Genomic DNA, 25,745 nt, shown 5'->3' with positions numbered 1-25,745 from the left:
TTGATTTACGAAACAGAATTAAAATAGGAGTTGATTATCACTTGAGTTACATGTGATTTTTTTAAAATAAAATGGGATTGTTTGAATTTATGATACGCCATATTCGCCTTATTTATAAATATTTTGGTAAATTTTTTACTAGTCAAATAGTTTGAATTGAATTGAATTATTATCAAGAATTCTCCTAGCGTCAAAACGTAAAATTGGTTGAACCTTGGACGAATAATTACTGGACCCGAAACCAAATGGCGCGCTTGGTGCTTTTACGGCAGCGCCGCTTCTAGCGCCGTAGTGTCAAGTATTGGAAATATTTCTATCCAAATACTAAACCCGTGTCCGATATTAGCGGACGACGTTAGGCCTACCTTTCTTAGCTCGTCCCTTACACCTTTATTTCCATTTCGACAGGGCATTTTTAAATTTATAATCTATTTAAACTTTCACACAAACTATATATGCAAAAATATTAAGGTTAACTTCCTATTTCAGGGTGCCCAGACCTCCTATATTTCCTATATTCTTAATGCCTTTGTATAAATTCCTTTATTTTCACCTATTTTCCTATAAATTAACGCTCTTTTGATAATGAAAGAACTTTTATGTACGTGTCATTTAGTGTAAATACTGCCATTTTCCAACAAAATCTTGAAATGTACGGTTTGTAAATCCGCTAAGTGATCCAATAGTGCAAGAAAGCAGTGTACCAAAAATTATCAATATTCCAGATGATTCGAGTCAAAGAATACAGATATGCAATAATGACCTTATTATTTTTCCCTAGATTTTCGTATTTAGTGTCCTATAGTTTCCTATAATTCGCCTCGGAAATTCCTATTTTTCCTATAAAACTTTCAAAGTCTTTCCCTGGTCAGCCGGCTATTGAAATTAATTAAATCGTTACCCTTTCGTTTTTATTCCAATACCATTATTACTGAATAATCTAAAGCCTTTTAAAATTCCGAAAGCCTCACTTCTATTAAAAACCTAGGAGCAACAAACACAACACCCCATACAAGGAGAACGCATCCCGTCAAAAGCCGTTGATTTTCTTGTGTACGTTTTTCATTGGCTAGACGCTTTAGCCCCTGCTGCCGTCGGAAGGGGAAAATCCGGAAATTGTCTTCCCCCCCCCCGCCCGTAAAACGTTCAGCGTAAAGGCTCGTGACGCTCGTCCAATGAAATTCGTACACAACCCTTTGTTAGCGTGTTTAAAGGCTAGCTGCGTTCTCCTCGCGTTTGTTGCTCCTAGTTAAAAACAGCGGAGCAGACGACGGAATGCGGGTCATGGGATTTTGCTTAGGTTTCGAGTCCAGCAACCACCATCGAAGTCAAACAAATAGAGATTGAACCCAAAATCTTGGTCCCCTTCTCGATAGCCCCTACCTGAGAATTACGAGGGCACTTGGTTTCCCCTCCGACGTCTAACTGCGGGGCCTATAGACCCCTTCTGGTCCATTAAGCCTCGACGCACCTTTCGCCAAAAGTCGAGGCTATAAAAGAGGGCTTCGAGTACCCCCCAGACGTGGGATAACGGCCCCGAAACTACGATTTTATACGACTTTCTCGCTACTTCGACCCAAAGTAGAAGACTTTAGTTCTTTAAGCATTCTCGAAGTCACCGTAAACTTGCGAAGCGTAGATTTTCCACAGGCCCTATCGCGTAAAGTCGTTTCCAATTCAGCCTAATGCCTTAAGCCTCGGCGACCTTCTCACGTAAATTAAAGCGATAAAGCTTTCCATATAAAACTTGTTTATAAAGGAAAGGCTTTTTAAAACAACGTCTAATTGACAACGAAAAGAAACAAGAGTATAGAATTACAGAGAAGTGTTCATCTACCTTCAAAATCACCTTGTGTGGGGTGCTGTGTTTGTTGCTCCTAGCTGGTATGCATTTCAAAATAGCAATGGTTTGCATCTCAAAATGCACCCAAAATATCTCAAAATATCAATGGCATGGCTCTCAAAATACTAATAGCATGCGTCTCAAAATCACCCCGGTCGGCATCTCAAAATACCTATTTCAGGCGTCTCTAAAAATGAATGCTGTGCCTCTTAAAATACCAATGGTATGCACCTAAAAATAGCAGTGGTTCGCATCTCAAAATGCACCCTGGTAGGCATCTCAAAATACCAATAAAATGCATCTCAAAATTAATCTGGTCGGCAACTCAAAATTAATCTGGTCGGCAACTCAAAATTAATCTGGCCGGCAACTCAAAATTAATCTGGTCGGCAACTCAAAATTAATCTGGTCGGCAACTCAAAATTAATCTGGCCGGCAACTCAAAATTAATCTGGTCGTCATCTCAAAAATAATTTGGTCGGCATCTCAAAATTAATTTGGTCGGCATCTCAAAATTAATTTGGTCGGCATTTCAAAATTAATTTGGTCGGCAACTCAAAATTAATCTGGTCGGCAACTCAAAATTAATCTGGTCGTCACCTCAAAATTAATTTGGTCGGCATCTCAAATAAATTTGGTCGGCATTTCAAAATTAATCTGGCTGGCAACTCAAAATTAATCTGGTCGGCAACTCAAAATTAATCTGGTCGGCAACTCAAAATTAATCTGGTCGTCACCTCAAAATTAATTTGGTCGGCATCTCAAAATAAATTTGGTCGGCATTTCAAAATTAATCTGGCCGGCAACTCAAAATTAATCTGGTCGGCATCTCAAAATTAATTTGGTCGGCATCTCAAAATTAATTTGGTCGGCATTTCAAAATTAATTTGGTCGGCAACTCAAAATTAATCTGGTCGGCAACTCAAAATTGATCTGGTCGGCAACTCAAAATTAATCTGGTCGTCATCTCAAAAATAATTTGGTCGGCATCTCAAAATTAATTTGGTCGGCATCTCAAAATTAATTTGGTCGGCATCTCAAAATTAATTTGGTCGGCATTTCAAAATTAATCTGGCCGGCAACTCAAAATTAATCTGGTCGGCAACTCAAAATTAATCTGGTCGGCAACTCAAAATTAATCTGGTCGTCACCTCAAAATTAATCTGGTCGTCACCTCAAAATTAATTTGGTCGGCATCTCAAAATAAATTTGGTCGGCATTTCAAAATTAATCTGGCCGGCAACTCAAAATTAATCTGGTCGGCAACTCAAAATTAATCTGGCCGGCAACTCAAAATTAATTTGGTCGGCATCTCAAAATTAATTTGGTCGGCATCTCAAAATTAATTTGGTCGGCATTTCAAAATTAATTTGGTCGGCAACTCAAAATTAATCTGGTCGGCAACTCAAAATTGATCTGGTCGGCAACTCAAAATTAATCTGGTCGGCAACTCAAAATTAATCTGGTCGGCAACTCAAAATTAATCTGGCTGGCAACTCAAAATTAATCTGGTCGGCAACTCAAAATTAATCTGGTCGGCAACTCAAAATTAATCTGGTCGTCACCTCAAAATTAATTTGGTCGGCATCTCAAAATAAATTTGGTCGGCATTTCAAAATTAATCTGGCCGGCAACTCAAAATTAATCTGGTCGGCATCTCAAAATTAATTTGGTCGGCATCTCAAAATTAATTTGGTCGGCATTTCAAAATTAATTTGGTCGGCAACTCAAAATTAATCTGGTCGGCAACTCAAAATTGATCTGGTCGGCAACTCAAAATTAATCTGGTCGGCAACTCAAAATTAATCTGGTCGGCAACTCAAAATTAATCTGGTCGGCAACTCAAAATTAATCTGGTCGGCAACTCGAAATTAATCTGGTCGGCAACTCGAAATTAATCTGGTCGGCAACTCGAAATTAATCTGGTCGGCAACTCGAAATTAATCTGGTCGGCAACTCGAAATTAATCTGGTCGGCAACTCAAAATTAATCTGGTCGTCATCTCAAAATTAATCTGGTCGGCATTTCGTAGGCATTTCAAAATTAATTTGGTTGACATCTCAAAATAAAACTGGAAGGCATCTTAAAATACCAATGGTATACATCTCAAAATACCCAAGGTTTTTTGACGGGTTGCGTTCTCCTTGTGTGGGGTGCTGTGTTTGTTGCTCTATTTTTTAACTATTAAATTTGGTGATTTTATGCGGAACTAGATCTACTGTAGTCAATAATTTAGGAAACGTGCCGGGTTTTTTCCCCGACAATCACGAGGTGGACATGATACCGCTAAACATACATTATCGGCACAACTAAAGAGATATTTTTCGGGTTTAGTTGGATATAAAGTCCATTAGATGAAGTGATCTCTTTGAAGTTAGATTAGAGTGAAGTTATTGGACGCAAAAACAGACCAAACTTTAATGGACCTGTAGAAAACAATTTATTTTTATAAAAATATTTTCTAGATTTAAGTGCTTTAATTCAAAGTAACACAAGTACGTCACTATCTCGACCATCGTCGTTAGTAATAACATCAGCTTGTACGTTCAAAAGAATACGACAAACCTGTTTTAAAAATATGTTCCAAAGTCTATCGATTGGATTAGAGATCGGCGGAGCAAATAAATTAACCGGCCAAATTTCGATTAATCATAAAAACTTTGGTTAACTGTTTATTTACGAACATTTTATACGAATAAATAACGATTTAACATGCAAAAATAATAGGTTATGAATAAAAATAAGTAATTGGATAATTTCTTATTCAAACGCCGATCTTTAGATTGGGTAGAATATGTTTGATTTTTCCATAAGTTGGAAGTTCCTTTGAGCTGTATGGTTTCTTTAATTTAAAAATTGCACCGCTAAAAAACTGAAAACGACCAACTAATGAAGAATATTAATATTATTAAAGGTAAATTGTGAGGGGCTAAACACCTACAAATCTGTACACCAATTACCGGCACAAGAATTTGAGTACAGCCTTTGGTAATGCTAAATCTTTAATCACTTTATTACAGTTATATGGTTAAAAGGTGGCGCTCAAATAAATCATCTTCAAGGAAATCGCCAAGAAGTAATATTTCCGAGAGCCAGGACTAGCAAGTTACTGTTTATTTGGTGCTTGTTGAAATAATGGAAGCTTTTCAGCTGTAATCAGAACGCCGTGTTTTTGATAAGCCTTAATATGTAAAAAAAAGGCTAATTGGTTAAAAGGAAACATTTGTTGCATACGGTACAGGTGAAACATTTACATTATTTTAACAATAATTAAATAAACAGTAACTTGCAAGTCCTGGCTCTCGTAAATATTACTTCTTAGCGATTTCCTTGAAGATGTTTTATTTAAGTGCCTATTGGTATCCAGATTTAAGGGAAGTGAAATACTATACTTTGATTAGCTTTAATTAGAATGTGATTTAAAATATTAAAATTTCATGAGTTAAATTATTAAAATAAATATTTAAATTTTTTAATATATATTTATTTTAATAAATAATTTTACCAACGAAGTATTTATCAGTCGTGAAATTGTATTGTTATATTGTCTTTTAACCATGGTCAAAAATTTAATTTGTAAGAATAAATTATCTATTTTAGAATACGAAGAAGTAAGTGCACGTGAAATGGTAGCCTGTAATTTCGTAAACACTTACAAGATTTAGTTCTAAATGATTAAAGACTAGAAAAGAAGCGAACTACTATTACCCGTGGCGGAATACACGAGTTGATAGTATTAGTTTAATACAGGGACGTTACTAATTTGGATTTATTAATACAGGGACGTTACTAATTTGGATTTATTAATACAGGGACGTTACTAATTTGGATTTATTAATACAGGGACGTTACTAATTTGGATTTATTAATACAGGGACGTTACTAATTTGGATTTATTAATACAGGGACGTTACTAATTTGGATTTATTAATACAGGGATGTTACTAATTTGGACTTATTAATACAGGGATGTTACTAATTTGGATTTATTAATACAGGGACATTACTTATTTGGACTAATTAATACAGGGACATTACTTATTTGGACTAATTAATACAGGGATGTTACTAATTTGGACTAATTAATTCAGGGATGTTACTAATTTGGAATTATTAATACAGGGATGTTACTAATTTGGACTTATTAATACAGAGATGTTTCTAATTTGGACTTATTAATACAGGGATGTTACTAATTTGGACTAATTAATTCAGGGATGTTACTAATTTGGACTTATTAATTCAGGGATGTTACTAATTTGGACTTATTAATACAGGGACGTTACTAATTTGGACTAATTAATACAGTAACGTTACTAATTTGAACTTATTAATACATTGATGTTACTAATTTGGACTAATTAACTCACTCTGCGCATGCGTGAAGGTATCACAAAGAGCGGGCATTTAAAAAATACCCTAGCTCCGTATATAAAGTTATAATAATAATAATAATAATATTAATAATAATAATCAGCTAGGCTAATACCCAAAGCACCACCATAGGCCTAAGTCGTCAAGCGACTTTTAAAGCCTTTAATTTAGGGGGCCGGGTTACAATGCGTAGGAGGGTGGTGACAAGCCCTGCATGCCTCGTGAGCCAACAGCTCGCTACACTAACTATTACCGTTAACCTCTACAAGTTTTTATGCGTCTACAGATTTTTAAACGTGACGCTGTTACGCATATTCTTCACGATACAGCTAGGATTGGAAGCAAAGTGTGTCGCGCTGTCTAAAGAAATTCTGTGACACCGGAACGTCCCTGTATTCGTTATAGTCCAAGGCGAGGAGGTAAGCGCTTATGTAACCAGGTGTGAAATCGTAGGTAATCACGATAAATCACTTCGGAAAATCACAGGAAATCACCGAAATATTGTGAGAAAACACTGACAATCACTGAACGTCTTTCGAAAATCAGTATTCAGGTGTACAACCGTGTTACGAGTTCAAGGTGCTAACGATCTGGTACGTTCTTGGTAACCTAAATCCGTTCTCGGTCGTATGAGAAATTGCGTTCATTGAGGCGAAAGTAGCTTGAATTTCCATTCTTTCTCTCTCGAATCTGAATATATATTTAAAGTCTGCAGAGGGGCAATAGTCTCTTACATTTCTCGGAATTCGAAGCGAAAATTCGCAGAAAGTAGAAAGTAAAAAAACGCGCTAATTTAAATATTTAGCGCCTGAGTGTACATTCAAAAAAGGAGAAGAATTTGGGTCTAATAGACACGCATTTATCAACGGGATTTTTAGTGTTTTGAGTCTAAAATTCAATGTTAATCCGCAATATTTTATACAGGCTAAGCCCGTTCTAACAAACTCTTGATATTTTGTACGGAAAGCAGTACGCCTCAATCTGTCTTATGTTAAAATTCTAAAAATACGGTTTCTTGATAGTTTGTTTCCTAAAGAATAATTTGGGGAAAAATTGCTCCTGACAGATGGGATTTATAGTAGAAAACTACCGTAAATTAGGAGTACATGAACTATCGCAGCTTATAGTCGTCCTCTGAATGATGTATTATAAAGTTGCTAGTTCTAGCATTATATACGAAGTTTTTATTATAATTTTAAGTGTTTTTCAAATTACCGTTTAATTTCAGAAAAGCATCATTAGCCAAGTTCATTAATTAGTTAAACAGGGAAATCGAAAAAAGGCCAGGGCATTTAAAAATGGGCCTAAAAAGTCAGAGAATTTTAATAATTTGTAAAAGGTCAGGAAATACAATTTTTTGTTGAAACATTTTGAAGGTAATTTTACACTAATATCTACGATCAATTATGTTATTATTATTTAGTTCATTGAAAGTTTGGCCAATGTTTTAACGTTGCAATAACCTTTGTACTGTGAAGAAATTCTTTTCGCGGGTTTGCCGAATTTTAATTTTAATTTCTTCCGAAGCTGGGTGGTTCTTTTTTGAGGAGAGCGTTTTAACACCGAGTATATCGGACTGAAACAATATACGCGGCTTGTCGCGAAAAAACTACACGTTAAGTTCTGATGAACCAAAATTATTTTATTTAAACACTTTAGTTTTAAAGATACATTTGTCCTTTTGGGACCGACTATTGCCTGCTTTGGCAGGAGACCCTTTTAGTTTGGGCTTTGAATTAAATTGTGACGTTCAACTGAATTCGGACGCTCCCTGACAGAGGTATATATACGGAACTGAGGCTTATTGTTCGACCCCAGTGACGTAGGCACCACCGGAAACAAGCCGGAAACGAGGCGGAAACTAGAAATTTCTAGTTTTTCGGAAACTATTGCCACTCGGGCGCCAATATCTCTGTCAAGGAGAGTCCTTTTGGACTTAAAATGGGAATTTTAAGATGGTTTTATCTGGCCGTTATTTTACGGCTTACAAAATTTACAACAAAATATTAATTACACAAAATTATTTACAATTTATACAAAATACGCTTTTACACTAAATACAAAATACACTTCATTTCAATTAGTTTTAATACACTTAAAACTAATTAAATTACAGGAGCACGTTATTATTTTCTACATACTGAAAGTTGATTTAAATTTATTAACTTCTGATAAAAGTAAAAATATAAAGTTAAAAATTGTCTAACTTTAGCCCTTAAAAGTCAGAGAAAATCTCTTTAAATGGTCAGGGAAAACAGGGAGTAGGTGGTATTCACGAGAAGATGGCGGCCATTGCTCTAAGGTAGATAGTTATGGGGGAAAGGGGGATGACACTAGCCTTCCAATACAGCGATGATGACGTCACGAGAATACACCCTATAGTCAGGTAACCGAACTTTAAAACAAATCGTACAGTTGCTCATCTATCCGATGACTGTTACTGAACACAGCCAATGATTCGCACAATTAGTATCGTGATTTTTAATTAAATAAGGCGTATGGATTTAAAGTTCTGCAAAAAAGTTCAGCTGATTTAAAAAAAATCCATCTGGTTTTTTAAACCAATTTAAAAAAGTCGTTTAAAAAATAGTAAAATGTAAAGCCAGTTTTGCCTCGTCAGATGTCCCTTATTTTCATTAAAATTTAGCTTTTCCGTAAATTCCCTAGTTTCAGCCTTGGTTGCAGTACGGTTTTCTAGATCAGGACTACAATCCTCCTAAATAGAATACTTCAGCCTAGAGTGGTATTAGAGAGGTTAAGCAGAACGCTCTAGTAGTTTGAACGACGTTCGCGAAATTAAATTAGTTAAAATTGGTTAAGCGTGCTTTCAGTTGGATGGCTAAATGAAACTAGTACGGACAGGGCTGCCAGAAAATCTATGGGGTGTGACGCCCAATTTGTCGTAAATCTAGCCCCATTTTCTCCCAAAAACGTTAATATTTCTGACACAGCCCAAAAGGAAGCCCAAAATACAACTTTTGGCAATTTTTAATAAGGACTTTTTTAAAAAACACTTTATTAACGTGATAAAACCTTATTTACAGAGTAAAATTCACACTTTGCATTCACACCAGAGACCCTCTTAATATCCGCCAACTTAATATATAATGATATAGCAGAGGCGCATACCCGTGGCTACTGCTGTCAGTGCCTTTTACATAGTATATTTACAAATTGTCAGCTAGATTTATCACTCTTGGTGCTTGAAAAACGCGTGTAGCTCAAAAGTAAGCGGACAATTCAAATTCGGATTTTTTCCAGAATACACTTTACTGTAAGAAGGCAATAATTCAAAAGTGACCTTAAAAAAATATATTTTACTAATAATTATAATTCCACAGAGAGGAAACGAGAGAGGCCCAAAAAAAACGCCGAACAGCTCAATGACAAATTTATCGCGAGTGAGTTTATAAAGAAGCCCAATTGGGCTGGAAAATCGCCCAACTGGCAGCCCTGGGTACGGATCTAATATAATTTGATCACATTTTAGAAATATTTCATAAACCCGGTTACACGACGATAATAAAAACGCGCCTTATGTATGGCTGTGAGCATTGTCTAAACGGAAAACCTTTTTCGTGTACCCTGCTTTACCCTCCGATCTAGACTAAATTAGGCGCATTTCAATTTAAACCAGTATTTGAGATTTGTACAACGCACGTTGCTAGAAAATGAAGAACCTACCATAATTATTTATCTAGTTGTCGAGCTGGAAAATTGTAATATTAGAGAGTTTAAGCAAAGCGCTCTAAAAGTCTTAACAACAACGGTCGAATTTTCACAATTTGCACACCTTTCGCCACAAAATGAATTAAAATTGTTGTTTGAACAATACTTAAACAGGCGTTATGTATGGGTATGAGTGTAGTCGAAATATAATTATTTGTTTCTTCATGTGCCCTAGTGTACCGCGAGTAAATCTTTTTATATACACCTATATTAAAAGGTGGGTAAAAATGTTGACCCTCCCAGCAAATATTGAATTTATATGAAAGACCAATAGAAAACTGCAGTTTCGTGACACGTCGTTTGAAACGCGGACAATTTTAAACCGAAAACTCTAAATTACGCAAGACAGGAAATTATTCTCTATATAAATTCAAATTTCGTGGGGTGGGTCAAAATTGATATCGACCTTTTAATATAGGCGTATACTCGTAACTTGGAGTAGTATATTTCTTTATCCAAGCTCGTACTTATTTCTCCAACTTCGTCTTAATTGTACAACGCCTAGGTGTATTTCAATCCAAACAAGTATTTCCGCTATTTAACTAGTATGTTGCTAGATAAATAATAATTTGTCATCACTCTGTTGAGTTGGAAAATTATAATTATCAGTGAAAATTTACTTACCCCTATGTTGTGAAGACTAACTTCCCCTAAGATATAACTAAATCAAAAAACAGTCTGCTAACACCCGCTATGACTTGTTTTTAACGTAAGGGAATTTTCACTCGCGTACTTTGCTAATCGCCCTATTATAGGTATCGTCAATTTCGAACGAATTCCAATTCGACCGAATATTTTCGAGCCCAAAGGGTTAGAAAATTCAAAAGTCCCATTCAATTTAGGTTAGGTTGGGTTGGGTTAGATTAGGTTTAGGACCTCCCTAGATGGTAGTAAAATGGAATTTAATTTCGGTTGAATGGGACCAAAAATATATTGAAATAAAAATCGCACATTTGGGCTATTTTCGGTCGAATGGGACACAAAAAAAAAACGCATTCGGTCGAATGGGACCAAAGTCTATTATACTACGTGCAAATTTTCAAAATAGTTCACATTAATATTTTCCAATGGCGAAGCAACTCTTTAGTTTATACGCGTGGGGCTCGGTATCAAACTCATTTTGAAACGTTTGCTTTAACCACTGACTTCCTTGCAGGACGTGTTTCAAGATTCCCTGCGTTTCGTGACGTTGCTGGTGACGTCGTCCATCCTGTTGTTGGTACTTCTCGTACTGGTCCCGTTGGAAAGTACCTTCCAGCGCTGCTCTCGTCCGTTGGCCTTGCTCGTGTGGCTGTCGTGGGTCAGCACCCTCTGCGTCTTCGCTTACTGCAAGCCGAGCCGCGCCTCGACCGACAACCTGCTCGCCGTCTTCTTCACCGTCTTTGCCTCGCACACCTTGCTGCCGTTCCCGACTGGAATCGCCACGGCCATCGGACTCATTACCACCGTCACGCAAATTGCCATGGCCGCCCTCCTGGTCAACCGCGACAGCGATCAAACCATCGGCAGGCAGGTGAGCTCATTTCCACGAACTAAAATACCAAACACTCGCGAATTCGATAGCTGATATTAATTAAATTTCATACGCGTATTAGCAAAGAAAACAAAGCAATATTATTGTATCAATCGTGGTAGACACTGAATTAACGAATATGAATACATGTTTTAGGTATTTCATTATACGCGTGGCTGGTATTCCCAGGGTTGGAAAAAAGCCGGCTTTTTTTGAAAAAATCCAGACCAGTGGTTTTAATTGGCTATAACTGGTTTTTATCGGTTATAACCGGCTAAAATATAACCAGTACCTTTTACTTATTTAAGTAGAAATTGTCCAAACTAGCCCAAAATTTTGTCCAAACAAATTTATTAAGTAGCTAAATTTCTCGACTTAATGAAAATAGCCAGGAGCAACAAATACAAAGAGAACGCAGCTAGCCTTTAAACACGATAACGCAGTGTTGTGTTCAAATTTAATTGGACGAGCCTTTACGCTGAACGTTTTACGGGCGGGGGGGAGAAAGACAATTTCCGAATTTCCCCCTTCCGACGGCAGCAGGCTCTGAAACGTCTAACCAATGAAAACTGTACCAAATACCAATAAAATGCAACTAAAAATTAATCTGGTCGGCATCTCAAAACTAATCTGGCCGGCAACTCAAAATTAATTCAAAAGTAGCTTGATGACTTAGGCCAAAGGTGGTGCCAAGGGTATTACGATAAGTTAAGTTAGAAGAAACCACCTATGGACTCTAACTTAACTTATCGTATATACTATTCTCCACCACCCTCCCCCCTTTTCGGCTTTCCGTTGCTATATGCAAGGCTTAGGTTCTCTTTTAGATTTGACAGTCGCCAGCCAGATTTCCCGCACGGTACTGATGAGTTCCAAATAGAACGAAACCGGTCTACCGTTGGAATTTCTGGCTATTTATTTATTTTTTATTTAGTTTATTACTCGAAGATCTATTTGATCCGAGTTTCGCGTTGCTCGAAGACCTATCGGTACGAGTTATTAGTAAGTTTTTAAATTTCTTCAAATTTGTTTAGGATTTAGCTATATTATCCCTTTTATTTATGGACTAATCTACTTTCATCCAAGGGTATTAGCCTAGCTGATTATTATTAATTTGGTCGGCATCGCAAAATTAATCTGACCGGCAACTCAAAATTAATCTGGTCGTCATCTCAAAATTAATCGGTCGGCATTTCAAAATTAATTTGGTCGGCATTTCAAAATTAATCTGGTCGGCATTTCAAAATTAATCTGGTCGGCATTTCAAAATTAATCTTGTCGGCATTTCAAAATTAATCTGGTCGAAATTTCAAAATTAATTTAGTCGGCATTTCAAAATTAATCTTGTCGGCATTTCAAAATTAATCTGGTCGGAATTTCAAAATTAATCTGGTCGGAATTTCAAAATTAATTTGGTCGGAATTTCAAAATTAATTTGGTCGGAATTTCAAAAATAATTTGGTCGGCATTTCAAAATTAATCTGGTCGGCATTTCAAAATTAATCTGGTCGGCATTTCAAAATTAATCTGGTCGGCATTTCAAAATTAATTTGGTCGGCATTTCAAAATTAATCTGGTCGGCATTTCAAAATTAATCTGGTCGGCATTTCAAAATTAATCTTGTCGGCATTTCAAAATTAATCTGGTCGAAATTTCAAAATTAATTTAGTCGGCATTTCAAAATTAATCTTGTCGGCATTTCAAAATTAATCTGGTCGGAATTTCAAAATTAATTTGGTCGGAATTTCAAAATTAATTTGGTCAGAATTTCAAAATTAATTTGGTCGGCATTTCAAAATTAATCTGGTCGGCATTTCAAAATTAATCTGGTCGGCATTTCAAAATTAATTTGGTCGGCATTTCAAAATTAATTTGGTCGGCGTTTCAAAATTAATCTGGTCGGCGTTTCAAAATTAATCTGGTCGGCATTTCAAAATTAATCTGGTCGGAATTTCAAAATTAATTTGGTCGACATCTCAAAATACCCATGGTAGGCATCTCAAAAATACCATAATGGTATGCATTTGAAAATACCTATTTCAGGCGTCTCAAAATTCTAATGGTATGTATTTGAAAATAACCATTAAGGTTATAATCATGGTAGATGGTAAACTTGAGTCGCGAAACCAGACCTAAATGTGGAGCTCGAGAAAATCAAAAACAGAGAAGAATCTGTCCACGGAAGAGTTTTAATTAAAAGAAGGCAGCGCATACGCGGAGTCTGATATAATTAGAGCGGCTCCAAGTTGCAATTTAAAACGCGGAGAGGGATGCCAGCGGGTCTTGCGCCAGCGACGAAACTCCCTTTAATTTCCGCAAACAAAAGTCCGAAGACACCAAATCCAAACGGTGACAAACAATCACGCTGTTCAAACGAAAAAAGCCGGTTGCAAAATTTACTGTCAAACCCTCGCAAACAAACTTTTCCCGTCCGTGATTTGCCCCTTAAATTCGATACGCTGCTAAACCTAGCTAATACTATATGTCAATTGTCAACGTTGAGTTCGCGCGGAGGCTGTACAACTACAGCGTTTATACTCACCATCATGGAATTGTCAAGAACGTATATAGGCTCACCGAGAACGTAAGAGTCGATCGTTTTACCGGCGCGAGTCGATCGGTTTACCGGCGCGAGTCGATCGTTTTACCGGCGCGAGTCGATCGGTTTACCGGCGCGAGTCAGTCGATCGGTTTACCGGCGCGAGTCGATTCGTAGTCGATCGTTTTACCGGCGCGAGTCGATCGGTTTACCGGCGCGAGTCGATTCGTAGTCGATCGTTTTACCGGCGCGAGTCGATCGGTTTACCGGCGCGAGTCAGTCGATCGGTTTACCGGCGCGAGTCAGTCGATCGGTTTACCGGCGCGAGTCGATCGGTTTACCGGCGCGAGTCGATTGGTTTACTGAAGCAAGTACAGGGTGACCACACTTCCTATATTTTACAGTTTCTCCTATATTTCGATTGTCTTCCTATAACTTCCTATATTTGATCAATTTTCCTATATTTTCCTCTTTTTCAATATATTGTTCGTACTTCGGGTTTTGCTTTCAATCTAGTTTTAAAGTTCGATTGAAGGTGCTCAAAAACAGACAGCCTATTACCAAGGCACTAATTTCATTGGCTGGTGTTTTAAAATGAAAAATGAAAATTACTTTAAGACATTAATCTAATCTCAAAGTCTGTGATTTTTTCAAATTAAATGTAATATTACTATTAAACCAAAGTTCCTTTAAATGCACTTTTTATCTTTATTAAAATTACTTTAAATGAATGTTCCTATAATTTCCTATAAATTCACATGAACGTTCGTATAATTTTCTATAAATTCACATGAAAGTTCGTATCATTTCCTATAAATTCACATGGAGGTTCGTATAGTTTTCTATAAATTCACATGTAAGTTCGTATCATTTCCTATAAATTCACCTGAACTTTCCTATAAATTCACATGAATGTTCCTATAAATTCACATGAATGTTCCTATAAATTCACATGAATGTTCCTATAAATTAACATGAATGTTCCTATAAATTCACATGAATGTTCCTATAAATTCACATGAATGTTCCTATAAATTCACATGAATGTTCCTATAAATTCACATGATTCGTATAATTTCATATAAATTCACATGAACGTTCCTATAATTGCCCATGAATCTTCGTATAAATTCACATGAACGTTCCTATAATTTAATATAAATTCACATGAACGTTCGTATAATTGCCCATGAATTCACATGAACGTTCGTATAATTTAATATAAATTCACATGAACGTTCGCATAATATCCTATACATTCACATGCACATTCCTATAAATTCACATGTACTTTCTTATAATTCCGTATAAATCCACATGAACGTTTGTTTAATTTTATATAAATTCACATGAACGTTCCTATAATTACCTATAAATCCACATGAACGTTTGTATAATTTCATATAAATTCACATGAACGTTCGTATAATTTCCTATAAATTAACATGAACGTTCGCATAATATCCTATACATTCACATGCCCATTCCTATAAATGCACCTGAATTTTCGTATAAATTCCTATAAATTCTCATGAACGTTTGTATAGTTTCATATAACTAAACTAATAAAAGGACAGTTCTTGTACATAATTAAGAGATTAAAATAATTAAAAACCACTGTTGTACAATTAATTAATAAAACCTTTTAATTGTACAACAGTGGTTTTTAATTATTTTAGTTTCATATAAATTCACATGAACGTTCCTATAAATGCACATGAATGTTCGTATAATTTCCTATAAATTAACATGAACGTTCCTTTAATTTCTTACATTTACCAAAAAATTGCTCCTTTAATTTCCTATAAAATGACTATAAATATCCTATTTTTCCTATAAAACATTGGAGGTTTCCCGTGGTCACCGTGCAAGTACTACCAAGTATTTATTTATACTTAGAGAAGAATGCAATCCACCCGCTAGAACGGGAAGCTCCTTCCCCCTAAACCAAATCAGGACGTTGCCCGACACGATTGAAGAGCAAGACGGCAAGACTAGAGCCTAGCGCCGCCGATCCAACCCCGTTATTTTCTCTGGCGCTGAACCACTGCCGCCGAGTCATTTACTTTTCAGCGCGCCGCCGTCGCCGCCGCTAATAAATTTTGATCCCGTAACTTTTTTTCCTTCAAAAACATTTTGGAATTTTATTTTCCAACTTTTCAACCGTGAGTCCCCTTAGGTTCTTAGTTCATGCTGTAAGGCGCTATCTATAGTGGGTTACCATGGTAACTATGGAGCTATTTTTTTCGGAGTTCCGGCAAGAAGTGGGTAAACGCTTATTGACTACGTGCCAGGCACTGCTTTAAAATCTAGGGTACGAGTTTTAGATGGTCTTTGCCCTTATACCTACTTTCAAAACACTGAATCTTTTATCTGGGACTGAAACAAACCCTCGCTAGGGTGCGTTTTCAACGACCCTTCAAGGTACACCCGCTTACCGTCCCTAGAGTTTATTATTTCCATGATGGGAAAAATCAAACTATTTAGTAAAGTTAGAAGAAACCACCTATGGACTTCTAACTTAACTTATCGTATATACTATTCTCCACCACACTCCCCCCTTTTCGGCTTTCCGTTGCTATACGCAACGCGTTTTGAAATTTTTAACGTTTAGGCTTAGTTTCTCTTTTAGATTTGACAGTTGCCAGCCAGATTTCCCGCACGGTACTGATGAGTTCCAAATAGAACGAAACCGGTCTACCGTTGGAATTTCTGGCTATTTTATTTATTTTTAATTTAGTGTATTACTCGAAGATCTATTTGATCCGAGTTTCGCGTTTTTTGTTTGCTCGAAGACCTAATGGTACGAGTTATTAGTAAGTTTTTTAATTTCTTCAAATTTGTTTAGGATTTAGCTATATTATCTCTTTTAATTATGGACTAATCTACTTTTCGCGTATTTTATCACACTATTTAGTAGGATCCTACTGCCTCAGTACATTCTTGGTATTATTATACGAGCAGATTGGAGCCAACCTGTTGTTCTTGGTGGCGGCTTCGTGCATCGGTCTGTACCACCGGAAGATGACGGAAGTAGCCCACGACAGAACATTCACCGGAGCCAAAGCGTGCATCGAATCCAGAATCAAGCTCGAATACGAAAAGGAACAACAGGTACATCCCCCCAAATTATACCGTAATTCTAATGCAAACGAACTTTACAAGCGGTGAAATGATTGTTTGAGGAAAGTCGCTCATTCCCGCCGACAGGCGTCGCTCACGCCGGCATTTGGTCGCGTAGCAACTCCCTGAATCTCTGCTAGTTGAGACAAAAATAAAAATCTACATTTCTCCAGAAAAGCACGATAATAATATATTAATATTAATTGAATTTAATATTCAAATAATTTAATATGCATTTAATTTAATATTAATTTAATTTAATATTAATTTAATTTTAATATTAATTGAATTTAATATTCAAATAATTTAATATGCATTTAATTTAATATTAATTTAATTTAACTTAATATTAATTTAATATTAATTTAATATTAATTTAATTTAATTTAATTTAATATTAATTTAATTTAATATTCATTTAATTTAATATTCATTTAATTTAATATTAATTTAGTTCCTAATTCCAATTTTTAATTTTAATACTTAATTTATATTAACATTATTTTAATACTTAATTTATATTAACATTATTTTAATACTTAATTTATATTAACATTATTTTAATACTTAATTTATATTAACATTATTTTAATACTTAATTTATATTAACATTATTTTAATACTTAATTTATATTAACATTATTTTAATACTTAATTTATATAAACATTATTTTAATACTTAATTTATATTAACATTATTTTAATACTTAATTTATATTAACATTATTTTAATACTTAATTTATATTAACATCATTTTAATGGTTATGTTTAATTTAACATTATTTTAATGCTTAGTTTTAATTTAACATTATTTTAATACTTAATTTATATTAACATTATTTTAATGCTTAGTTTTAATTTAACATTATTTTAATGCTTAGTTTTAATTTAACATTATTTTAATGCTTAGTTTTAATTTAACATTATTTTAATGCTTAGTTTTAATTTAACATTATTTTAATGCTTAGTTTTAATTTAACATTATTTTAATGCTTAGTTTTAATTTAACATTATTTTAATGCTTAGTTTTAATTTAACATTATTTTAATGCTTAGTTTTAATTTAACATTATTTTAATGCTTAGTTTTAATTTAACATTATTTTAATGCTTAGTTTTAATTTAACATTATTTTAATGCTTAGTTTTAATTTAACATTATTTTAATGCTTAGTTTTAATTTAACATTATTTTAATGGTCAATTTTAATTTAACATTATTTTAATGCTTAATTTTAATTCAATATTAATTAAATTCCTAAATGACGCTTTTAAGTTTAACAACTAGAGCTAGAACCAGACTAAAATTAGGTTTATAGTGCCTTAAGGGGATTGGTTATAAAATGATTACAGATAGAGTGATTACGTGTTGATTACATAATGATCATAAAGTGATTACGGATTTCTTACATAATGATCATAAAGTGATTACGGATTTCTTACATAATGATCATAAAGTGATTACCAATTGATTACAGACTAATTAAACAGTGATAGAAACAGGCTGATTACAGAAATACTACCTATCGATTACAGCGATAACCAAACTTACTACGGAGTAATTACAGATTTATTTCGAATCAATAACCGAGATTACACAATGATAACCGGTTGATTACTGAATGATTTCAGAGCAATTAAAGTTAATACAATATGATTACAGAATTATAAATTGCAATCAATTATAACAATTGCAAAATGATTACGGGTTAATTACTAAATAACTACGAGGTAATTACAGCGATAACCGAGTGATTATTGAGTGATTAACGTAATCATTTTAGCCAGAGTGGTCAGCCTCCTAAGACTAGCGTGAAAACCTGAAGTAATCCATGAAAAGGATTTCGTCAGCTGCCGGTAGAGAATAACGAAAAACCATATACTTCAAGTTGTCAGTTTAAATTGAACCCGGCCATTCAGAGCAGACAGAAATGGGCGCGGTCGAGATGCCAGAGAGAAAAACAGCTTTGCTCTTTTCACTCCTAACTAATTCCCAAATGGCTCGATCCACTTCGAAGGAAGAACGCTGAAACACCCCCAACTAAAATATTTATTGATCTAGAGTACGCTATCTTAAAGTATTTTTGCTTATAATATACTCATTAGCTCATTTTCGTGATAATTCATCATTTTATTTTAAATATCGTTTCTATGAAAATTAAATTGAAATTGATTTTTTAGATACTTGAAAAATGAGATACTTCTTATAACTAAAATAAATATCTAGTAAATGTCAAATCTATATAAAAATTGTTAATAGAAAGTGTTATATTTTAAATATTCAAAATGAAGTATTTATTTTAAATATTCAAAATGAAGTATTTATTTTAAATATTCAAAATGAAGTATTTATTTTAAATATTCAAAATGAAGTATTTATTTTAAATATTCAAAATTAACTATTCATTTTAAATATTCAAAATTAACTATTCATTTTAAATATTCAAAATTAAGTATTTATTTGAAATATTCCAAATTAAGTATTTATTTGAAATATTCCAAATTAAGTATTTATTTGAAATATTCCAAATTAAGTATTTATTTGAAATATTCCAAATTAAGTATTTATTTGAAATATTCCAAATTAAGTATTTATTTGAAATATTCCAAATTAAGTATTTATTTGAAATATTCCAAATTAAGTATTTATTTGAAATATTCCAAATTAAGTATTTATTTGAAATATTCCAAATTAAGTATTTATTTGAAATATTCCAAATTAAGTATTTATTTGAAATATTCCAAATTAAGTATTTATTTGAAATATTCCAAATTAAGTATTTATTTGAAATATTCCAAATTAAGTATTTATTTTAAATACGGATAGTAAAAGATTCTACCCAACACTGACCATAAGTCTATAATATTGTTCGACGAGTGGGCAGTATAAGTTTATTCCGAGGTTGCGCCTATGATATAGCATCTGCTAAGACAAATCATCAAAACATTTTTTCTTTAATAAACTTATCAAAATATAAGTAAACGATGCAAAAATTACTTTAAAATTCAAGTACCATTATTTATAAAGTCAAATTTACAAATAACGATGAGAAAAACTAATAGCGTCTGCCTATTTAACTTTTAATGGCGAACCAAAGGGGGCGTAGCGATAGTTTTCGGTTGCGAATAAGTTATCTCTTACGAGAGAAGTAGGCCATAGAAATGAAACATGTAACTTCGAAGACTCCATTGTCAGTAATATAAGACGCTTTTCCTGTTCCGTAAATCTCCCTTACCTAATCACTCTTCTACAGACTATCATTAACTATTTAGTTTTGTGTCATACTTAAATTATTATTTTACTTATGATCCTGAGCGGGAAATAACCTTAGTGTTGCGTAGCGCCATCTTCGGCGGGAAATAGCCTTAGTGTTGGGTAGCGCCATCTTCGGCGGGAAATATCCTTAGTGTTGCGTAGCGCCATCTTCAGCGGGAAATAGCCTTAGTGTTGGGTAGCGCCATCTTCGGCGGGAAATGGCTTTAGTGTTGCGTAGCGCCATCTTCAGCGGGAAATAGCCTTAGTGCCGGGTAGCGCCATCTTCAGCGGGAAATAGCCTTAGTGCTGGGTAGCGCCATCTTCGGCGGGAAATAGCCTTAGTGTTGCGTAGCGCCATCTTCGGCGGGAAATAGCCTTAGTGTTGCGTAGCGCCATCTTCGGCGGGAAATAGCCTTAGTGCTGGGTAGCGCCATCTTCAGCGGGAAATAGCCTTAGTGCTGGGTAGCGCCATCTTCGGCGGGAAATAGCCTTAGTGCTGGGTAGCGCCATCTTCAGCGGGAAATAGCCTTAGTGTTGCGTAGCGCCATCTTCAGCGGGAAATAGCCTTAGTGTTGCGTAGCGCCATCTTCAGCGGGAAATAGCCTTAGTGTTGCGTAGCGCCATCTTCAGCGGGAAATAGCCTTAGTGTTGGGTAGCGCCATCTTCGGCGGGAAATAGCCTTAGTGCTGGGTAGCGCCATCTTCAGCGGGAAATAGCCTTAGTTCTGGGTAGCGCCATCTTCGGCGGGAAATAGCCTTAGTGTTGCGTAGCGCCATCTTCAGCGGGAAATAGCCTTAGTGTTGCGTAGCGCCATCTTCGGCGGGAAATAGCCTTAGTGTTGCGTAGCGCCATCTTCAGCGGGAAATAGCCTTAGTGCTGGGTAGCGCCATCTTCAGCGGGAAATAGCCTTAGTGCTGGGTAGCGCCATCTTCGGCGGGAAATAGCCTTAGTGCTGGGTAGCGCCATCTTCAGCGGGAAATAGCCTTAGTGTTGCGTAGCGCCATCTTCAGCGGGAAATAGCCTTAGTGTTGGGTAGCGCCATCTTCGGCGGGAAATAGCCTAAGTGTTGCGTAGCGCCATCTTCGGCGGGAAATAGCCTTAGTGCTGGGTAGCGCCATCTTCGGCGGGAAATAGCCTTAGTGCTGGGTAGCGCCATCTTCGGCGGGAAATAGCCTTAGTTCTGGGTAGCGCCATCTTCGGCGGGAAATAGCCTTAGTGTTGCGTAGCGCCATCTTCAGCGGGAAATAGCCTTAGTGCTGGGTAGCGCCATCTTCGGCGGGAAATAGCCTTAGTGCTGGGTAGCGCCATCTTCGGCGGGAAATAGCCTTAGTGTTGCGTAGCGCCATCTTCAGCGGGAAATAGCCTTAGTGCTGGGTAGCGCCATCTTCAGCGGGAAATAGCCTTAGTGCTGGGTAGCGCCATCTTCGGCGGGAAATAGCCTTAGTGCTGGGTAGCGCCATCTTCAGCGGGAAATAGCCTTAGTGTTGCGTAGCGCCATCTTCGGCGGGAAATAGCCTTAGTGCCGGGTAGCGCCATCTTCAGCGGGAAATAGCCTTAGTGCTGGGTAGCGCCATCTTCGGCGGGAAATAGCCTTAGTGTTGCGTAGCGCCATCTTCGGCGGGAAATAGCCTTAGTGTTGCGTAGCGCCATCTTCGGCGGGAAATAGCCTTAGTGCTGGGTAGCGCCATCTTCAGCGGGAAATAGCCTTAGTGCTGGGTAGCGCCATCTTCGGCGGGAAATAGCCTTAGTGCTGGGTAGCGCCATCTTCAGCGGGAAATAGCCTTAGTGTTGCGTAGCGCCATCTTCAGCGGGAAATAGCCTTAGTGTTGCGTAGCGCCATCTTCAGCGGGAAATAGCCTTAGTGTTGGGTAGCGCCATCTTCGGCGGGAAATAGCCTAAGTGTTGCGTAGCGCCATCTTCGGCGGGAAATAGCCTTAGTGCTGGGTAGCGCCATCTTCAGCGGGAAATAGCCTTAGTTCTGGGTAGCGCCATCTTCGGCGGGAAATAGCCTTAGTGTTGCGTAGCGCCATCTTCAGCGGGAAATAGCCTTAGTGTTGGGTAGCGCCATCTTCGGCGGGAAATAGCCTTAGTGTTGCGTAGCGCCATCTTCAGCGGGAAATAGCCTTAGTGCTGGGTAGCGCCATCTTCAGCGGGAAATAGCCTTAGTGCTGGGTAGCGCCATCTTCGGCGGGAAATAGCCTTAGTGCTGGGTAGCGCCATCTTCAGCGGGAAATAGCCTTAGTGTTGCGTAGCGCCATCTTCAGCGGGAAATAGCCTTAGTGTTGGGTAGCGCCATCTTCGGCGGGAAATAGCCTAAGTGTTGCGTAGCGCCATCTTCGGCGGGAAATAGCCTTAGTGCTGGGTAGCGCCATCTTCGGCGGGAAATAGCCTTAGTGTTGGGTAGCGCCATCTTCGGCGGGAAATAGCCTTAGTTCTGGGTAGCGCCATCTTCGGCGGGAAATAGCCTTAGTGTTGCGTAGCGCCATCTTCAGCGGGAAATAGCCTTAGTGCTGGGTAGCGCCATCTTCGGCGGGAAATAGCCTTAGTGCTGGGTAGCGCCATCTTCGGCGGGAAATAGCCTTAGTGTTGCGTAGCGCCATCTTCAGCGGGAAATAGCCTTAGTGCTGGGTAGCGCCATCTTCAGCGGGAAATAGCCTTAGTGCTGGGTAGCGCCATCTTCGGCGGGAAATAGCCTTAGTGCTGGGTAGCGCCATCTTCAGCGGGAAATAGCCTTAGTGCTGGGTAGCGCCATCTTCAGCGGGAAATAGCCTTAGTGCTGGGTAGCGCCATCTTCGGCGGGAAATAGCCTTAGTGTTGCGTAGCGCCATCTTCAGCGGGAAATAGCCTTAGTGCTGGGTAGCGCCATCTTCAGCGGGAAATAGCCTTAGTGCTGGGTAGCGCCATCTTCGGCGGGAAATAGCCTTAGTGCTGGGTAGCGCCATCTTCGGCGGGAAATAGCCTTAGTGCTGGGTAGCGCCATCTTCGGCGGGAAATAGCCTTAGTGTTGCGTAGCGCCATCTTCGGCGGGAAATAGCCTTAGTGTTGGGTAGCGCCATCTTCGGCGGGAAATAGCCTTAGTGTTGCGTAGCGCCATCTTCGGCGGGAAATAGCCTTAGTGTTGCGTAGCGCCATCTTCGGCGGGAAATAGCCTTAGTGCTGGGTAGCGCCATCTTCAGCGGGAAATAGCCTTAGTTCTGGGTAGCGCCATCTTCGGTGGGAAATAGCCTTAGTGTTGCGTAGCGCCATCTTCAGCGGGAAATAGCCTTAGTGTTGCGTAGCGCCATCTTCAGCGGGAAATAGCCTTAGTGTTGCGTAGCGCCATCTTCGGCGGGAAATAGCCTTAGTGCTGGGTAGCGCCATCTTCAGCGGGAAATAGCCTTAGTGTTGGGTAGCGCCATCTTCAGCGGGAAATAGCCTTAGTGTTGGGTAGCGCCATCTGCAGCGGGAAATAGCCTTAGTGTTGCGTAGCGCCATCTTCGGCGGGAAATAGCCTTAGTGCTGGGTAGCGCCATCTTCAGCGGGAAATAGCCTTAGTGCTGGGTAGCGCCATCTTCGGCGGGAAATAGCCTTAGTGCTGGGTAGCGCCATCTTCAGCGGGAAATAGCCTTAGTGTTGCGTAGCGCCATCTTCAGCGGGAAATAGCCTTAGTGTTGCGTAGCGCCATCTTCAGCGGGAAATAGCCTTAGTGTTGGGTAGCGCCATCTTCGGCGGGAAATAGCCTAAGTGTTGCGTAGCGCCATCTTCGGCGGGAAATAGCCTTAGTGCTGGGTAGCGCCATCTTCAGCGGGAAATAGCCTTAGTTCTGGGTAGCGCCATCTTCGGCGGGAAATAGCCTTAGTGTTGCGTAGCGCCATCTTCAGCGGGAAATAGCCTTAGTGTTGGGTAGCGCCATCTTCGGCGGGAAATAGCCTTAGTGTTGCGTAGCGCCATCTTCAGCGGGAAATAGCCTTAGTGTTGGGTAGCGCCATCTTCGGCGGGAAATAGCCTTAGTGTTGCGTAGCGCCATCTTCAGCGGGAAATAGCCTTAGTGCTGGGTAGCGCCATCTTCAGCGGGAAATAGCCTTAGTGCTGGGTAGCGCCATCTTCGGCGGGAAATAGCCTTAGTGCTGGGTAGCGCCATCTTCAGCGGGAAATAGCCTTAGTGTTGCGTAGCGCCATCTTCAGCGGGAAATAGCCTTAGTGTTGGGTAGCGCCATCTTCGGCGGGAAATAGCCTAAGTGTTGCGTAGCGCCATCTTCGGCGGGAAATAGCCTTAGTGCTGGGTAGCGCCATCTTCGGCGGGAAATAGCCTTAGTGTTGGGTAGCGCCATCTTCGGCGGGAAATAGCCTTAGTTCTGGGTAGCGCCATCTTCAGCGGGAAATAGCCTTAGTGCTGGGTAGCGCCATCTTCGGCGGGAAATAGCCTTAGTGCTGGGTAGCGCCATCTTCGGCGGGAAATAGCCTTAGTGTTGCGTAGCGCCATCTTCAGCGGGAAATAGCCTTAGTGCTGGGTAGCGCCATCTTCAGCGGGAAATAGCCTTAGTGCTGGGTAGCGCCATCTTCGGCGGGAAATAGCCTTAGTGCTGGGTAGCGCCATCTTCAGCGGGAAATAGCCTTAGTGCTGGGTAGCGCCATCTTCAGCGGGAAATAGCCTTAGTGCTGGGTAGCGCCATCTTCGGCGGGAAATAGCCTTAGTGTTGCGTAGCGCCATCTTCAGCGGGAAATAGCCTTAGTGTTGGGTAGCGCCATCTTCGGCGGGAAATAGCCTTAGTGTTGCGTAGCGCCATCTTCAGCGGGAAATAGCCTTAGTGCTGGGTAGCGCCATCTTCAGCGGGAAATAGCCTTAGTGCTGGGTAGCGCCATCTTCGGCGGGAAATAGCCTTAGTGCTGGGTAGCGCCATCTTCAGCGGGAAATAGCCTTAGTGCTGGGTAGCGCCATCTTCGGCGGGAAATAGCCTTAGTGCTGGGTAGCGCCATCTTCGGCGGGAAATAGCCTAAGTGTTGCGTAGCGCCATCTTCGGCGGGAAATAGCCTTAGTGCTGGGTAGCGCCATCTTCGGCGGGAAATAGCCTTAGTGCTGGGTAGCGCCATCTTCGGCGGGAAATAGCCTTAGTTCTGGGTAGCGCCATCTTCGGCGGGAAATAGCCTTAGTGTTGCGTAGCGCCATCTTCAGCGGGAAATAGCCTTAGTGCTGGGTAGCGCCATCTTCGGCGGGAAATAGCCTTAGTGCTGGGTAGCGCCATCTTCGGCGGGAAATAGCCTTAGTGTTGCGTAGCGCCATCTTCGGCGGGAAATAGCCTTAGTGTTGCGTAGCGCCATCTTCAGCGGGAAATAGCCTTAGTGCTGGGTAGCGCCATCTTCAGCGGGAAATAGCCTTAGTGCTGGGTAGCGC

At 38.5% G+C, this 25,745-nt stretch overlaps 1 protein-coding gene across 5 annotated transcripts in view; it reads left to right on the top strand.

The window, feature by feature from the left end:
- The window catches only part of Ac76E (adenylate cyclase type 2 Ac76E), a 266,968-nt gene that overhangs the window by 69,492 nt on the left and 171,731 nt on the right, over positions 1-25,745 (top strand). For 4 of the 5 annotated variants that reach the window (XM_090169106.1, XM_090169108.1, XM_090169107.1 and 1 more), the window contains exons 3-4: positions 11,103-11,459; positions 16,963-17,112. In XM_090169106.1, coding sequence (XP_090025232.1) covers positions 11,103-11,459; positions 16,963-17,112 — 507 coding nt within the window. Of the gene's footprint in view, positions 1-11,102; positions 11,460-13,928; positions 14,044-16,962; positions 17,113-25,745 lie in introns of those variants that run through there. The other variant, XM_090169109.1, reaches the window with a different exon arrangement.

Source organism: Leiobunum rupestre, chromosome 3 (genome assembly GCF_980474605.1).
Source record: "Leiobunum rupestre chromosome 3, qqLeiRupe1.1.hap1, whole genome shotgun sequence".
In the NCBI taxonomy this organism is placed as follows: domain Eukaryota; kingdom Metazoa; phylum Arthropoda; class Arachnida; order Opiliones; family Sclerosomatidae; genus Leiobunum; species Leiobunum rupestre.
Note: the sequence above shows the minus strand (reverse complement) of the source record. Positions and strands in the feature narration are given on the sequence as shown.